This window comes from Passer montanus, unplaced genomic scaffold (assembly GCF_014805655.1).
Source record: "Passer montanus isolate IOZ18808 unplaced genomic scaffold, ASM1480565v1 scaffold18, whole genome shotgun sequence".
In the NCBI taxonomy this organism is placed as follows: Eukaryota; Metazoa; Chordata; class Aves; order Passeriformes; family Passeridae; genus Passer; species Passer montanus.
In genome coordinates, this window is record NW_024365381.1 from 4,866,351 (window position 1) to 4,885,205 (window position 18,855).

General features: G+C 38.2%; 1 protein-coding gene across 10 annotated transcripts in view; it reads right to left on the reverse strand.

Moving 5' to 3' along the window:
* The window catches only part of MEIS2 (Meis homeobox 2), a 173,186-nt gene that overhangs the window by 114,068 nt on the left and 40,263 nt on the right, over positions 1 to 18,855 (reverse strand). For 5 of the 10 annotated variants that reach the window (XM_039705354.1, XM_039705351.1, XM_039705349.1 and 2 more), the window contains exons 8-9: positions 16,421 to 16,522; positions 6,296 to 6,441 (exon numbers count right to left, since the gene is read on the reverse strand). In XM_039705354.1, the coding sequence (XP_039561288.1) occupies positions 6,296 to 6,441; positions 16,421 to 16,522 (248 nt within the window). The remainder of the gene's footprint in view (positions 1 to 6,295; positions 6,442 to 16,420; positions 16,523 to 18,855) is intronic. The other 5 variants (XM_039705357.1, XM_039705355.1, XM_039705352.1 and 2 more) reach the window with 1 other exon arrangement.

Sequence of the window (18,855 nt, forward strand, 5' to 3'; positions counted from 1 at the left end):
TGAGTATATTTTTTAAAACCGAAAGCTTGCACTTAATTGGAAACACTGCCGTGTAACTGAAATGCTTAGGACAGCATGTACAAGTAAAAATAAATCATGCAGCATTGTTATTTAATGCGCTGTGACATCATTTCCTGAAATTAAACAGAGATGACACAGATTCAGACAGTCCCTGCTAAGGTTCAGTTCAAACAATTCACAGATGTTTTCCTCCAGCCAGCAGAAAACAATGCGAGACTTAAAGCACTCCTCTCCCTCTGTCCCTCTCTATCTTCCACTCTCTCTCCTCAGCCTTTTCACTGGTACAAGGAGGTATGGCAGTTTTATAATACATGCTCCTGCAAAAATATTCTTTTTTTAATTTAATTACTCAGGCTGTTGTACTAAATAGATGGATCATTGTGTCACAAAAGCATCAATTTTTCAGAAGAAATAACAGATGTCTATGTAACAATGATTAGATTAACCACTCCCAGACAAAGCTAGCTTTTGAGGCCCACACACCCCATGACCCTGGGTTCCCTCTTCTGTAGGGGGTGGATGTAGAAATGTCAGATCTAATCTCAGATTCCATTTTTAAAACAAACAAAGCCCCACCCCCATCCCATTTCAGCTCTTTTCTTTTAAGATTGTGGTGTTTAAAAGGTATGTGGATGTTTGGTCTCTTACTAAATCTTCAGGATGCTTTCATGGCCGAGGACTAGGAGCACTCAGAGGATGAAACCTTTCAGCCTGGGATCAGAAGTGTCATTTTGAGAAAGATTTCTGGATTTATTCTGCCCAGGCTGGTGACACTGTAGTGCACACAGGCAGGACAGGAGGGGGATGCTGATGACATTAGGCAGGGCTGTGCTACCAGCAGCAATAACTACAAATATTAATGGTCACCACCAGCCCTTCTGAGGAGACACCAGAACAATTCTGGGGTACAAAGAAGCACAACTCTGTTCTCCTGAGGACCACAAGACCGCAGGTCATGGGAGTTTAGCATTCAGGCACTGATTTTCCTTTAGCACTGTGGGGTGAAATCATTTAACCTCTCCTCACAAAAGTTTTTCCAGCTGAAAAATGAGCACAATATTATTTTGTAGGACATGCTTCCAACAGGGTGGTGTTTGTACAAAGAGGTCTGTTCTACACCAGCAGGCAACTTATTACCTTGCTGAAAACAGCACACAGCCTAAAAGCAGACCTGGAATAAGACTGCAGCTTAGTCTCCAGCTCTCTGACTCCATGGTGCCCGGAGGTGGAAACGGCAGCCACACAAAGACATGTGCAGGTAGTTTTACAGGAGAATCAGAGGACACTGTCCACCTCCTATGGGTACTCTCAGAGGGTATAGCATGTCACAATGCAGTCCAACACACACATTAAAATTCACTAGAATGACTGCACATTCCTGTATTATCTGGAGTCTCCCAGCCTTCTTCTTGCCATTTTAACTGGACAGAGGTCTGTTGTATTTTCAGGTTTGGTTTTGGTTTTCTAAAGTAGAGCAAAACCAACAATGTGAAGAATGCTTCTCTCAGATCACATCTCTGAGTAAAGCTGTTCTTCTACAGTTTGATGTGAAAGTAAGCTGTTCAGTGTGGAGTGCAGTAGCCAGCTATATTTGTAACCTTTCTTTAAGGTAGTATTACTAAAATAAAATATGGAAGGAGATATTTATGAAGGTGGGTTGGATTCAACTTCCTTGAACACTTGCTCCAAGATTGGCTTTGGCTGATGACATTAATCTCTAGAATAAAATCTAATGAATAAATAAAATTGGTGCCCTGTATAAAAGCCTTGATAAGCCATTCATCAAAATATGATAGATACACATTTTATTCTCAGATACACCCACATAAATACAGAAAAAAAAATCTGTTTCAGTGAGACTATTTATATTATCCAATCTGGACATCTAATATGACAAGTTAAGAAAAGTAATTCAGGTAAGTAATTAGGTAAGTACAAAAGCTGTGGCTGGTTCATTTAACCACCTTCCAGGAGAGCTTACTCTAGCCTGACGATGAAACAGATAACACCAAGATATGCTCTACAATAGACTGTGTAAAGAGCCAGATCTTCAGCCAGAAAATTGTGGAAATCAGGGTAAAATGACATTGTTCAAAGTTAGAAGACAGAATTTCAGCTACCAAAAAAAAAAAAAAAAAAAAAGCAGAAAAACCAGCTCAACTCCTCTGGCTTTAGGGGACACATCCCAAATACTATCAGATGGGAACTAGGCACTTTCAGTAAGAAAGCTTTAGTTTGCAAGCTACCATTGGTAAATCTGGTACTATTAGATATGATACATGTCTTCTTAAACACATGAAATAAAAAAACCAACTAAAATATAATTTTAACAAAGGACATCACTCCAGGTAAGTGTCAAAGCATAAATGAGACACTGTTTTACCAGCTCGGTAAAAGAAGGTGAAAAAATGTTGAATGTAGCAAAAATGTAATCTTTGCCACACTGCTGCAGAAATGGATGAACTAGCAGAGGTACAAGACCAAAGAGTGGTATAATTACTTCCTTTATAACTTTCCTCTCTTCTGATTATGTATATATATTTTAAAGGTCCTCCATCCTTCAAAAGGGCATGGGAGGAGGGGGACCGGCTCTATGGTTGCTGGTAAGGAATCCTAATTTCAGCACTGGTGTAAGCTGGAGGTATCTATACATTTGAGCACTTCCTGTTTTCACTTAGTGATCAAATATGTTCTTTGCAGGGCAAATAGGGGAGCACTTGAGGGAGGAAAGCAGTGATGTCTGAGAGGCTAATTGAGTGTACTAAGAATTCCTTAGCATAGAGGAAAAGGAGTCTTCCAAAGCCATGAATAAACTCTCAGCTTGGGTCAGATTTCTTGCTGTTTCTTTTCTTTAACCACCTTTGAACTCAACTAAAAACAGTGTTAATGTCAGGTTTACCTTTCTGATGTCGTAATCTTTATGTACTATTGAAAAGATTATACTACCAGACAAGGATTTCCTCTACTTTCTTAAACACTGGATATTATCCAGAAAAAGCATACACATTTCCAACCAATTCATCCTCAGATCTTTTATCTTCCGGTAGTGTTGTAATTCCAAATGTAAGACAGAGCTCAGTAAGTGATTGAGAACATGACAGAAGCTCCTACTCTTTGCATTTGATTTCCAACAATAAAAACATGCATGTGTATCCTCTTTCAAATATAATTAAAGTTACTACGAAATGGAAGCCGTGATAGGGGTTAGAAATTGTTTTGAAAGACACAGCCTGTCAGACACATTCATTCTACATCAGAGTTCAAGTGCCTGTCTCTTCAAAAAAGCCACTTAGGCCATTCAATTTTTAAAATTGGCTGCTTTAGGAGTTTGCAAACTGATTGAATAAAGGAAAAAAATAGCATTTTATTTAAAATCATAAGTAAATACAATTAGGCAGATCTGAGTTACTCTCTTGGAATTTGACAGTCTAAGGACTTCTACATTTAATCCATGCCAGAAGAGATGGACTGCCACTGCCTCTCCTTCCAGGGAAATCAGAGGTTAATGATTTTTGTCATATTGAGACTAACAGCTAACAATTGCTACAGTTGGCCTTTAGTTTTTTATTTGTCCTTTTGAGGTATTCAGAATAGGTGACAATGGATTGCAGTTGAGAACATATGTAGAGAGACCCCTGTGGCTTATGGAAAAGTTGCTCCATGCTGGTTGGGTGTTTGAAAAAAAAAAAATACAACCAGAGCTCTTTTATGTTCCTCTCCTTAATGAATGCATGAATGTCAAAATGTACCAATGGCCCATTCAGGGGGCAAAGCCTAAGCAGCTCCTTCTTTAAGAACACATCCTGAGACATAAAATACATTTGCTTAACAAATTAAAATAATGAGATAATTCAATTAGTTTCTTTAAAAAAAAAAAAAAGAGAGTGAGAGAAAGAAAAAAGGGTACATCGGGGGATTATTGTAATACAAGAACAGGTCATACAGCACAAAAGAGGAACAAACCAATTTGAAATAAGGTTAGAGTAGTAATGAAGGAATGTACATTGAATCATGGACTGTCATTGTAAAGATATTTACTTGAAACAATAAAATTGTGCATCACAGATTCCCCCGTTCTGGCTCAGCCAGAGTAACATTTTGAATGGACAAGCTAATTTGAGAAAAAGTGTGAGATCTTTAAAAGAAAGGAGTTTTCTTCCTTCTCTGAATGTGTTTATGGCAAGAATCTTTCTGAATTTACATTGCACTGGTCAGGGGTCTCCATTATCAGTTTGCAGGTCTGAGAATTACAGCGCAGTAAATCTTTCAACACCTGCAAACTCATTAAAGCCTGGATGGTAAAAGGTTTGGGGCTTTTTTGTGTTCATTTAATCTGATTTTTGTGAGGTCATCCTCACAAGTGACGGCAAATTTCCTTAATTCATGCAGGATGGAGAGGGTCAGGAGGGAGAGTATGGAAACAAGGAAAAGGGATTTCAAAAAGCCAGAAGGACTTTCCTCAAGAGAAGCAAGAGGCAGTTGACTGTTTAATAAGCAAGTGTCAAATGCTTTCAAGGAGCACATGAGAAAGAAAGGCAGAAAGGAAAAAAAATAGATATCACAAATTTCATAGGAGGAAATGGAGTTAACATGGAGGTGTCTACAAACCAGACTTGTTTATTTGTGGTCCTGCTTTTTGCTGTCTGCCTGTACTACTCATCTAAAGATACCCTACAGCTACATGAAAAACCCTCCACTCGCACTTACTCGACTTCCAAATTAAAAACATTTTACAGGTTAGTAAATCTCCAGCTGAGGTGATGTAGCAAAGAACAGCTGTGAAGTAATTTTGATAATGATGAGAATAATAAGCACATGGCAAGGTTCAGGGCTTTGCTGTTGCAGCTTCAGTGCTCCTGAATAGATAAAAGTGATTAAATACTCCTGATTATCCCTGACCAATATGTAATGGATTTACAGCCCTTTCAATTAGTCAGTATTTGCTTAGGACTCATTATTTTGTCTTTGGTTAAGTAATCAGCCCAGAGACTCATGTTCTGTCTAATTCCTCTGAGCCAAGTGGGTACAGGGCACCTGACCTTTGAAATGGCCATAGCTGAGAGGCAGGAATAACCACTACTCCAGCAGAGACACTGGCTATTCCAGCTAATCCTGACCCCACAGGCCAGATCAATGCACCTTAGTTTGCTACTAATGTCCTTACATCAAAATGATGGTTTAGAAATGTGAATCTATCGCTCCCCCCTTTAGCTGTGCTGCTGGCAGAGCAGTTCGATAGTCTCTATCATAAATAAATCGGGTCCCGGAATCATTACACTGTAACCAACAGCAGGAATTTATAAAACCATGGAAATTTATAAAACTTTGATAGAAGAAGAGGCAGTTAATAACAGTTAGCATTTCAAGCCTTATCAAGTAAGAAACAATTTCAAAGTGCGAGAAAGAAGAAAAGTGATAATTTTACCAGTTTCCATCATTTCCCACATGAAGTAAACTAGGTTTACTAGGTTTTCTGTGGAACTGTGCTTTGATGCCTAAGTGAAGTTATAATAGTCAACAGAACACCAACACAAAACCAATAGCAAGCAGACAAATAAAGCCCAAGGAAAGCACTGCTATTTCACTTATCTAATCTCTCTCCCCCCAAATGTGAATATGGCTGAGTTTTAATATTTATGGACTTGAAGAGAAGCAAAAAAGGCACTTATTCTCTCTGTTGCAAAACTGAAAAATTAGGGAATCTGTAAGCCTTCTTTATTTCCTCACAGAAAAGTGACAATGACAAGATTGCAAGCTGCTGCTTTAACTTCTCTAACATCCACAGTGTATGTCAGCACACGCACACAGACCAGGGCTCTCTCTTTCACCACATACATACAAAGTTTGTGTAAACAGAGGCCAGCAATAAAGAATCTGGAAGGCAGAGCTTTGTATGTGTTAAAGTAAGAATCCCCCTTTTGCTGTCCGTAGGAGGATTTTGAATAATTCAAAGCCAAAAATGGTTACTTTGTATATAGGTGGTGTTCTACGCTAAGGCGTTGTACTCTCTCTTTTTCTTTCTATAGATATATATATACACACATATATAGAGATAGATAGATAGATAGATAGATAGATAGATAGATAGATAGATTTCTTTAAGATTTATCATGATTCCAAGACATAAGGAAAAAAATATCTAATAAAAAAAAGTAACAAAGCTGAGACCTAGTAATGACCAAAAAATTATGGGTATAATTGATTTCTAATAATGATGAATAAATCTCACTAGGCACATGAACAGAAATTTATTTTTGTTTTGGTCACCACTTACTGTGAGATGCTGGAAAAGCCACGCTCTCATGATATTTGTTGCTACTTTGGGGAAAATGCCTCTTTTCTTCTGACGCTTTTTGTCCTTGTCTGGGTCATCATCATCTCCTGTACCAGGTGAGGCTACACTGTTGTCTAAACCATCACCTACAACAAAGAGAAAAACAGGAAGGAGGAGATGTTTAATGAACCAAATACAGAAGCCAAAAATATCATTAATTGCCAAGACACTACGACATTTTGGGGGGTTTTTATTTGTTAGATCAGGCACATACTGTTTCTCATTATATAAGAATGCCGATGCAAATATGTAAAAATTAGAAAACAGTGTCTCTCCAAATACTAATTTTGTGTTTCACACATGCATATATCATTAATTCAATTATAATTGTGTGCTTGACATAGTGCAGTAGCTCTTTTTCAATTATGGGATTCAATGTGGGAAAACCTGCCACAAAAAACCCATTTACTGTAAATGCATCCCTACAACCATTCTGAATACGTACGTATAAGTAATCAAGTTAAATGTTCTGTAGTCTATATATTCGAGGCCCTCTGCAGAGGTGGCAGTAACCATGTCACCGTTCAGTGCACATAACACACTGTCAGATGAGCCCCTCCCAGTAACCATCACCTCCCAGCACACGTACACACGCACTCACAAACACGTACACCTAGTGTGACCCTGCATACAGCATTTGCATGACATGAAAACTTCTACATCTCTGCATCAGTGATTATTATCATTAAAAAAAAAAGATGCACATCAAGGTAGAGCTCTCACTTAATCAGAACTTTCCATCAACATCCTTCTCTTCTGTGCTTTTCCCTGGCATTAATTGTGCATTAGCAAAAATCATTTACTTTTAACAGTCATAGTTATTTTTTCTTGCCCTCCAGCAAAAATGCCTTGAAAGCCTGCCTGGAGGGCATCTAAATTATGTATCTGAAAAACTCTTCTGGCAAGGCATTGCAGGACCCCTACTTTCTTAAAATTCATACGAGCACGTCTTCCTGTTTTTGGGAAGGCATCAATCAAGAGCAGCAATATATGCCATATTCCTACATTAATATTTGAACTAATAACTTTAAAAAAAGGAAAGAAACAAGATCCGACTTGTGGCATAATCAAATGCAAAATAAATGAAGAATACTGGGACAGCACTGAGACTTTATAGATTGCTGTGTTTTCCTTACACATCATTAGCCCGGAGCCACACGAAAGAGGAAAACAGAGAAGTGGAGAGTTTATGCTCCCTGCTGGTGTTTAAGAAGCCGAGGTCCTGGAAGGACATCTGGGAATTGTGCTGAGACGGTGGTTTTTGTAATTTAAGAATAGACATTCATTAGCAGTAAATGCCATAAATCCCATGCTAAGTAAAAACCTTGTCCAAGAAAGCCTAAAACAATAAACTCTGTGCTCAATGTAGCCTGAGCTAGACGCTCCATAGCTTCCTGAGGAATGCTATAGATTCATGAGCTAATTCCTATAGCCTCGTCTAGATCTGTAGTGCTACTAAACGAAATACATTGCTGCTACATACAGTCCATTTGCTTCAAAACTTGCATTTCAGCTCCATCTTCCCTCCCATGCCAGATCACCCTTCTTGTACCACGTCCCCTCTGAAAAACCGACCCTTTTGGACTGGAGAGACAGAAAAGCCACAGCAAAGAGCTGGCAGATTAATTTTATTGACATTTCCATTTTCACTGCAATGTGATACCCTCCATCACATGGAAGAGATGACCCTCACTATTTACAGACTGACAGGCCACTTCATTACAACCACCCTGCCCCAAGGCAGAGCAGCTCCTTTCCATCTGCCCAAACACCAGAGCAAGACCCTGAAGTCGCTGCTCTGTTTCTCATGCTTTTTTTTCTTTCTTTCTTCTATTAACGATAGAGAAAGGAGAGCCAAATCACAGTAAACCAGTTGAAGAGATTATGGAAGCTCTGAAGACTGTAACCAACTGTTTGCTTTTGTAATATATCAGTTATTTAGAAAGCACTCCTTTCTGCTGCTTTCTTCCCCCCCACGTATTCCACCCTACCCCTCTCTCACAGACACGTGTGCGCGCGCACACACACACGCACACACTCTTTCCACTATGCCAAGGAACTGCTGCAAGGCAAATTCTCACAAACACTAATGGCTTCTGACTGCTCCTTGGCAACCCCAGCATTTTAACCTGGGTGGATATGCTCTCCAAAATACAGACACTGGAGCTATCTCATCAGCTGTTCATGTGACACAGATGGAGAGTGGCTATTAGGAGCCAGGCAATGGGCCTTGGGGATCTGAGGTGCTGTACTGTAGCCTCAGGCAATTTTGAAAAGCAGTACCCGGAGATGGGGGGAAAAAATCTCTACTGAAAGTGCAAGTTTGAAGTCAGTCAGTCTGTTTGTCTATCTGTCGTGCGGATAAAGATATCTTTGTCTCTTTATGTAAAAGTAATGTGTGTATGCACAGGATGTGTGGAGCTGTAAAACTTCTGCTCTGCACCATTCTTTCAAACCACAGAAACACCAGTTCACCCTCTCTATGGACAAATTCCTGTCTGTCTGCATATACTCTCCTATTTGTAAGCATCTTCAGCAGGACTCTCCCACACGCTATATCAGTGTTTAGACTTTTTGATGAGGTTATTAATACCCTGGGGTTTAAAAAAGCTAATAGCAGCCCAAGAAAGAAAAGTTCAACTAAAGCTCTCATTGCCTTGCCATCCTCATCAGCAGTTGAAATCATAAGAGTTGGTGCTTGCCTAATAACCTCACAAAAGAAAATTCAAATATTATAACTCCAAATGATATCAGAAGAAAAATACAGCAAGATTTGTTCCTCCTGGTGTATGACAGACCTGTTAATCTGTATTGTCCTACCTTTAATAGGACTACAACCACTCATTTTAGTGGATGCAATTTCTAGTTAGAAGAAATCACAGAAAAAGCCCATAAGTGTCTTTACCATGATGTAATTATTTACTTCTGGTCCTAGCTTGCTTTATCCAAATAAATGTCAGGTACTTTAAATGAAGAAAAGTAAAATATCAAAAGCTAAATAAAATGAACAGATATGAAAGTCACTTTATGGCAGACTGTATTAACTATATTTTTCACTACTGTACGAAGGAATAAAATTTTAAATAATTTAAATCATCATTACAAGAGATTCTGCTTATGTGAACCATTCTTATCCTGGTTTAGATGGTAATTTGTAAGAAGAGTAGAGTCAAATCCTAATTTCTATGGAAATGGCAATTATTCAAGCATAGTTATCCAAATTTTCCAGAGAAGAAATTAAGGTTTGGATTTTGGTCCACCGTCTCTTTCTTTCACACAGAACCAAAAAAATTAAGGGTGATTTTCTCCTGTTTTTCATACTGTTCACTCATTTATTCATGTGCAAAGAATACACATGACTGCAAAACCCTATCAGTGTTGCAGGAAAGTGGAGAATTCTTAAGTGGCACTCTCTTTGTGGAGGTGTCAATGACTAGGCATGATTCCAACCAGTAGAGAATTAAGCATTTTACCCAGCTTGTTTAAGATTATAGCAATGCTATGTAATAGTCTCAATAACCCCTATAAAAGATGGAAAGCGTTTACAAGAAACCTTGTGAAGGGACCCACCTGGGGTTCCTTAAAGACCTTCTCTTCTAGGGGAAGAGTTTGTTAAGGACACTGAAGATACAAGTCTTCTTCACGTAGTGGGAAGTTGGGCTTCCACACTGGCTCTGTGTTCAGGCACCCTTTGTATGTACAGAGGGTTTCCTTTCACAAGCTGAATTCCTTTGCACTGAAAGCAAAGGAGAATATCTCTTCTTTAAAAAAATATCAAATAAGCAGTCATTGCAGGGTTTCCATTGCACCATAATTCCAGTTTGCTGCAAGCTGATTTCTTGGACAGATAAGCTTGCAAGTCCAGTGATGACATAGTCAAGGACTCTGAGAAACAGAGACCAGTCCTACGCAAAGCCTGTCCAACGTTATTGTACCAATGAATTTTTCTTTGTTAGTCTCCCACACCATCAGTCATATCTCAACCCTACTCCTTGTGTTCTTCACAGGGTAAAAACCCAGCAACAGATGAAGCAAGTTTAGAAGTTGCCCATCTTGTCCTTTTACCACTTGTGAACAGGATGAATAACAAATCCCCAATCTATCAAAATGGTAACTGAAAAGGATGACCCAGTCAGGCCAAAGCACATCAGCCTGGTAACAGTCCAGATTCAAATTCTAGAAATAGTTTCTGTTACCATCATAGCAAGTAGAGCAGTTAAAAACGTGATTTCTGGAAAAGTACATTTCAGAACCCAGTTTTTGAGTTTCTTCACCATCAGAGGTCCCTTACAGCTTTAAGGTTTGTCACATTAAAGGAAAAGAGAGAACAGCAGGAGTATCTAAACTCGGGGGAAGGCAAGACACTTTGCCATTTTTCTAAAAATAGTGGATGCAATATGAAAAGCACGTTAAAGGATTCTGAAAAAAAAAGCTGCAGTGCACAATGCTGATCTTAAGTAAACTACTCTAATATTCCAGACTAATATTTTGATGGAGTGGAATATGTAGATTTAAATGCAAAACACAAAACAAAGAGAAAAATCTGCATGCAGCCTATATTCATAACTTGTAATTATTTATTTGCACTTACGTGTTCATCTAGACACATAAATATTGTAAACCATTATTAATAAGGACATTCAGCTTAGTAATACAATCCATATCACCACCAGAGAAAAATCTTAAAAATCTGGTTAATTATCACTCTCAAAAAGCTGGAGAGAAGTGTCTGAAGATGTTTTTGAAGATAAGATAGTCTGTACTTAAGGGACGACTAACAGAGAGGGAATGTCAGCTCCAGAATCAAAGACCCTTCAGGAGAATCCTTATCTTCATTCCATCCTGTTACAATTATCAGGCTTTTAGCCTTACAGCTCCAGTAGATCACAGATCTTTGAATGAAGTTCTGGCTATGGATTGTTTTTTTCTTTCTCTTCTTCTTAATGATCCCTGTTCCAGGAAGTTGACAAGTCTCCTCACCACAGGAGCCATACTTATCTCCTGCATTTCTTGACTAGGGAAACTAAGTTAAGATAGGTTATGACTGGCAAGTATGGGACTTGGAAAATCACAAACAGTTCAGGTGGGCAACCCAGCTTAGAGGTGTGCCATCATTGGCAGTGCTCTGCCAGTACCTGCGCTGGTTTTGCTGAATTACTTTATCCAGGAGGAAAGGAGCCATCAGAAGCTGTTCAGGGACCTGACAGGCACACTGAGCCTGTGCTGACCTGCATGGTCACTTCTTCTTGGAGTGGAGTGTCCTCAAGTGAGCTGCTGTAATCCGACCACTGCATTCTCTGCCCTGGTGTCTCTGGGACACCAGAGATATGTTTCATGGTTCCCTGTTCTATGTTTCAGAGAGCATCTTAGACAGAAAGAAAGGTTGGACACTGGTGCACCAGACAGAACAGGAGAAAACTTCAGACATATACCACTACCATCTCTCTTCCTACAGAGGCTGGTGTCCTGTTGCCCTTCTAGAAGCAGGAAGGAGACAAAGACCTGACCCTCTCTCTTGCTGCTCTTTTGCTTTCCAGAATAAAACCCAGCAATTCCACTGGGCCGATAATGTAAAGATGACATGTATGAATTTCACACATGTATGAATTAGTAATTATTACAAATTCAAATAGGAAGAAAACTTAAGATGCTATCAGACCCCACATACAAAGCTATTTTACGTAATCTAATTACAACTCAGCATAGTTTGTCATTCAGGAGCAAGTCCCTATTGCCATCTGGCAATAAGTGTTAAAGGCTTAAGGACTTGCATGGTATCTTGTACATAAAGTGTATTTACAAGAGACAGAATGAAAACTGTTTATTTTCTGTTTCTGGATAGGCACCTGTCTAGAGTCACTAACATATCTTATTTGCAAAAAGGAATTCACAAACGTTTTATTATTTATTCAAAGTAGGAATGACATTTCAGCTCTTATTATAGCCATGCATGCTATAAAATCAGTGATCTAAATCTTTCAAAATTATTTTCAGAACTGTTAAGTTTCACATTTCCTTTTTTATTATTTTTCTGTCCAAAAATAAGAAAAAAGACTGGCTTTTTTGTGTCCTTTTATTGTCTGTGTTTAGATTTCATGTTTATTTGTAAAGGGAATCGAGAAATCTTAGAAATTCTGTCAAATGTCAAAAAATGTATTTTTGCAGCTTATATAAGAGAAAATTGATAAACCACAGTTTAAATGTTAAGCTCTTATACAGCCAGGAAGTTCATAGTTCGTTCATTGCAATCCAACATTTTATCACATCAGGTGAAAAAAGTGTTCCAATGCAGACAAGAGGAACAGCAGTAAAGCAACCTGCTAATTACTGATCTCTCTTACGTTCCTGCTGTGCTAAACTGTCCAGACATGTTGAAGTGAAATTTTTCTGCGATTTTCAAGTGACTAGTTCATGGCCCACTGCCGTGGAGTGCAGGAGAAGGGATGAAATGCTTTAGTTTACATGCAACATTTACTAACTGTGTGGGTTTTCCGACATTAAAGAGGGGACAGTGACCCATGCCACCTTTTTCACACTCAAAAGAGCACTGAAAAAACAGTCTTCATAGGCTTACCTCAGGCTTCCCTGGCCCTTAACACCCTCCCCCCAGGGTAGGAGCAGAAAGAGAAAAAAGAAGGGATTTTATGCTCCTTTCTCTTCAACTTTTCAGGCGGTATAAGCAGCATTTAGCAAATTCAGCCCCCAAATGGCTCCAAATGCTCTGAGCTGCAGGGGCTCATCCTTTGTTAGCCTCCCTCTATTTACACAGGATTTACGCAGGCTCTCCACTGAAGAGACCACATGTTTCTGACAGAAAGCACTTCCATTCACACTGCATCAGGCAACAGGATTGTAACCACTGCAGCTTCACGCTGACCTGAGATTAGGGATTTCAGCAATACTGAGATGGTAACAATCTGCTAACTAACGAAAATTATCCATGGAGAACTCTGCTGCATACTCCAGTTAAAACTACCATGGCCAGAGAGAATAGATTACTTAAAGGGACAATTAAGAACTAGCTACTGTCAAGAATATGCATGTCCATCTACAAATAACATACACACAGAGAAAAATATCAGCAGGGGGAAAAAACAAATTAAAAAAAAAATTAGACTGCAGCTTGGATTAAAACAATTTCACCCACTGGTTGAAGACATAAAGTGTAAAAACAGACAGATGGACACATATGTAAATGTGGCTGCATTTGTTTCTCTGGAACTGGCAAGTTAGTAATAACAGTATAGTTTAATAATTTATTTTCCATGGTATTTTCACACTGGTTAACTGGGCAGTGGCAACACTTAGGCAGAACTTCGGGAGCAGAATAATTCCTTCTATCTTATTGCTTCTGGGGCAAACAGACTGAACTAAGCAACCTCCCTTGCCTCTTCCTACAAGAATTCAGTACTGGAACCCGATATCAGTTTGGGAATTTTTTTTTAATTTTGTAATTTTTAAAAATCAATTTGGCCAGTCAGGATTTCTGCACTGAGATTTTTTTCCCCCCAGATTTAGTATTGTGTCAGGCATTTTCAAAATGGACTACACATACACAAACACAACAACCATTGGTGGTTGGTGCTAGTGATTTTTTTGCTCAATAGCTTTTCATGGGGCAAAAGAAAATTGGATGGGAGCACAGGGCCACAAAGGACCACAGAGATCCAGTTTTTGATGAGTTTTATTTTGACATTTTAATTTGGCAAATTATTTTGCTTCTGCAGCGAAGGACAAAATAATTCACTTCCATAATAGTAACTCCTACATGTGTCTGATAACCACTTAAAAAGTACTAGGTATATTCGAAAGTTCTCTGTAGTATATCATAATAAAGCTCTTCTGGGCACTCAATGATTCATTTTTAGTGATCTCTCAAATGCCCTTACCCACAGTTAACACTCAGATTTTATTAAGGAAGAAAGCAGGGACAAATGTCCACTTAAGTCCCAGCTCTCAAATTCAACTCTGCTTGCGCTGCAGTACCTAAAGCTAAAGCTTTTTTAATGTTCTATTCACCTCCCCTGTGTGGCATTTCTGCTAACACAGAGTTCACAATCTTTCAGCCCCAAACACAGAAGGCTGCTATCTTCAAGACATCCGAGGAATGTGCCAGATACTATCATCTCCCCTGCAATACAAAGAACCAGAAAGAGGCAGACACCAAAAGGAGACCGTGCTGATCAGGTTACTAAAGTCCAGAAAGTCTTTCCCAGAATGCTAAATGTTAATCTTTGAACCAGAAAATGTTATAATTAAGATCCTTGTAGTTGGAGGAAATGCTAGCTGTAGAAGTCAAAGGTACAGCCATTTGAAGTTGTACTTTTTTGCACGTTTATCCTAATCTCGCACCCCTCATGCTGGCACAACTCCCATCAAGCACTTTGTTCTATTCAAGCAAAATTATCATTAATGTCAGTGGCAGTTTTGCCTGAGTAAGAAGTCTAAGACCAGATCCATGTCTTGGTCACAGAAAATTGCAAGCACTGCACAATTCCAGAGGAGATACACTCATTAAAACATGTGGTTTATGCTGATTTATGATGCTCTTCTGTTTAAAAGTGAAACTCACATTGTACCTCACCAGGAAAGTGTTCAATAGACTTTTTTTTTCTGGTTTTAACTTCAATTCCCACCCTCTCCACCTTAGTACAAGTTGGTAAGTACTCCCAGTTTTTGGTATCTAGGCTGAAGTAAAATATTATTAAAATAGGTTAAAGTATTCTATATGCTTCAGTAATTACTTTACAGTGTGAATGTAAATAGCTGTTATTCTGTTTAAATTTTTCATTCTACTAAACACTGTCACACGAAGTGTCCTTGTGCTGCAGTTTTAGTGGCATTCTTTTAAAATCTTTTTTTAATATATTTTTAGAGAAGTATTTTTGGCATTCTCATAGTAATTCTGTTAAGAATACCAGCTGCAGACTGGCTACAGCTGAGGCAACAATAACAAGTCATTAAAGAAATCGGGAGACAAAAAAAATATTTTTCTTTTGCTGAAAGCACATCTCCTTTAAGAGACTATTTTCCTTTTTTAGTTCTGGGATAATGTTTTTCATTTTCACAATCAACTGTATAAAAGTAAGCATACATTAAAAAGCTATATTTTTTTCTAAGTAGCTTTTTTTTATTTGTTATGCTGTTACTTTTGTGGTTTGAATAATATCAAATGTGGGCAAAATAGCTAAGTTAATTAAAATTCTACCTGCAGTTGAAGTAATTAAGTTCAGTTGTACTTCACCAATATTTAACCTTTACTATTTTGCAGTTGTTTATATATAGCAGAATGTGAGAACTTAAAAGTAGATGATGACTAACATCCTGCACCATTCTTCATTAAATCATTAACGTAGTTTCTTTAAGAGTAAAAATGACTGGTTTTTAAAAGGAAAATAGCAATCATAGCATCTCAATTTTCCTTAGAGCTGTTACAAGTAGTTATAAACTTGGAGATATTTTAATGTCTTGCAGTTCCCCTTAGATCCTATGCTGTTTGTCACAACTGCTTGCTCAGGAGACAGCCCCTAAAATTATGCCCAGTAGTACAGCAAGAGTCTATGTACTGTCCACAGTACCCCATTAGAAACCTCTTTTTTCAGGGCTGTGTAGTTAGTAAGAAAGCACTTGCTGAAATCTTGCATATGGGTACACATGGATAAGATTTTTTCAATTAGAAAAAAAAGGACTAGAAGTGTAACAGACAGTTATTCCTGAGAGATACTAAGTTAAAAGCTTCAATTACTGAAAAGGACACTTGTTAGGCCACAAGTCCAAAATGCACATTTGTCTATTTTAATATGTATAAAAAAAAATGGAGGATGGCTAAATGTTTAAAAAAAAAAAGATGTTTTAGTAGAAAGGTCTCAAAATGAACCATAAAAACCTTTTCTGGTGATAAAATGTATACAAATGTGTGTTTTACATAGAACAAATGAAAGTACTGTCTTGATATGCATTCACAAACTCTTGAACAACGTAAGAAGAGATGCTTACTGTGAATGCATAGTTCATAAAAAAATTTAAAAGTACAAAACAACTCCAAACTTGGCAAGTCTTACATACCATAAGAGCTCCAACACCTATGCACAGTAGGGTGGATTAACCCGCTGGGTGCTGCGGACATATATATGCACCTCCTCCTAAAGTGTTCATTTGGCTGGCAGTCTGGAAAACGCCAGAATGCGAAGGGTTACGTGGGAACACTGACAGTCTGCTCTTGTAGGTTTAACTTAAAGCCCGTACTTTAAATATAGGGTGCTATGTATTTGGAAACACAGCTAATACTCTTTATAAGTGACATGGTACTTGGCGCTCAAATCGAAGGACTCAGTCAAGTCTTGCTCCCACTGGTGAATCATTCTCCAGATGACAACTGTGTGCTTTGGACATGCCTGTATTTATTTTTGGGGTACCGTTTTTCCTGAATTCTTTTTTCCTGAAGTATTTTCTTCCAAGAAGCCTCGTAAACATAAACTGTAAACCATCTACAACTTATGTGCTGTACATATTGGATGCCTAAAAGGGGTTACTGGAAAGGCCTGAAATGTTTCTTTTCTTTGAAGTTCAGTAGCTGGACAAAAAGAGCAAGCATGAGGGAGCTAAAACTCATAGTTAGCCCTTGACAGATATCTTTATGATATCAGAAAGGCAGATAAGCAATTAATTTTTTTTTCCATTCTATAATTTTACTTATTTTTTTCAGGCTAATATGATTAAAAAACAAGCAAAAAAGAAGGAATGGCTATGGCCACCTCTCTCTGCAGCCAAATTGTTCCATAAAATGCTTTGGGCCGCTTTAAGAGATTGAAAGTATTGACATACACATAATTCTGTAGAAACCAGGGAAAAAGCTTTTGACAAAAGTTTCAATGAAGTGGATTTAGAAAATAAGGAGGCATAAGAATAGCAAAACCGCAGGGTACTAAATTGTTGTAACTCTATTTTTTTAAAAGGTCACAGCACAAAACTCAAAAGCACAGACACCCACTCTGACACCTGATGCATTGTCTTTTTTCTCATAACCAGTAATTTCATTTCAGATCTTTCACTTTTACAGAAAATATTACAAAACACAAATATGAAGTGCCTACAAAATCTTTCTAGAACTTGCGTTCCCGAGCTCTTTTTGGGGAAGAGCCTCACAAGTTGGTCTCCAGAGAGCTTACATCACCCCACTCCCTACTTCAAAGGAGTCAGTGTTGCCTACATGCAGGGACCCAAATGAAAAGCCTGGCAAGTTATGAGACTTCCCTTCCTTCAGGTTCAGATGGGTAAAATGGAGTTTCCCTCTGGACCCAGGTTCACCTAGCCAGTCAGCGAGCTGACCTGTCTGCCATAAGATCAAATATAAGCCCCACCAATCAAGTAGCAGTCCAGGCTAAATGTGCTGATGCAACAAATTTCCAGATCTTGATCACACTAGGCAGGGGAGTCATTCTTCTCAGTGATAAAGTCACTGAATGCACTCTTGAGGAGATAAAAAATTAAGAACTGGCTGACTTTGCACCATTTGAGTGAGTTATTCACCACTGACCCAGAACAACAGAATTGTCATGTTCTGACACCAGCTAGGAATGACTGTAGACATGGTCATCTCTGACTCCTTACTGCAAGTCTGTAAGGAGGAAACAGGAATAATTTCTGAGCTGGTTAGTGGCATCAATCCAGAAAGTACAGTGTTTAAATACATTATGCATTAGAAGAAACTTCACACAGTCTCTACATCTCTCTGTCCTTCTCCCCCTCCTCCTAAAAACTTGGTGAAATGATGCCAATGAAAGGGCTTGGTACTAAAAAAAAAAAAAAAACCAAACAAAAAACCCCCCCAAAAAAACCAAAAAAAAACAAAAAACCCCCCAACAAAAATAAAACAAAACAAAACAAAAAACCCCAACAAAAAAAAAGACAAAAAACCCCTCCCAAACAAACAAAAAAACCCCACCCAACAAAACAAACAAAATCCCACAAAACAGGATCTCAGCAATTAAGATTTGCCTCAGTCATTAAACTCACTCTTGCAATTTTATAGTTAAGATATTTTTGCCTGTGTTTTACTATGTCAGGTTTTAAAACTGAACAGAGATTTATACTGCACATAAGGATTGAGATAGCTAATAGCATTATCTAACATAAGGTATTCTACTCCCTTTTTCTGTTATTGGCTCAGAAAGTTACCTTCAGTGAATTTTAAGGAAAATTTTTTTTAACTGCTCAAATAATCAAGTCACACAGCTTTCAATGAAAACTGCTTTGAAAGTATTATTTAATATTGGTGGTGGCTCTTACGTAAGTGACTATTATATATTACTGATTTTAAATACAAACATGCTACCACACTCCTGAGCTCATTTGAGCATTACATTTTTTCAAGTTTGAGCATGGCTATTGTTCTTTGCTAATTCTTCATTTCTAAATGTGTATCATAAAGGGAACATCCTGAAATACTCTGTTAGAAGGCAGGTTCTTGGACATAATACTTGTGATCAAAATAGATGTAC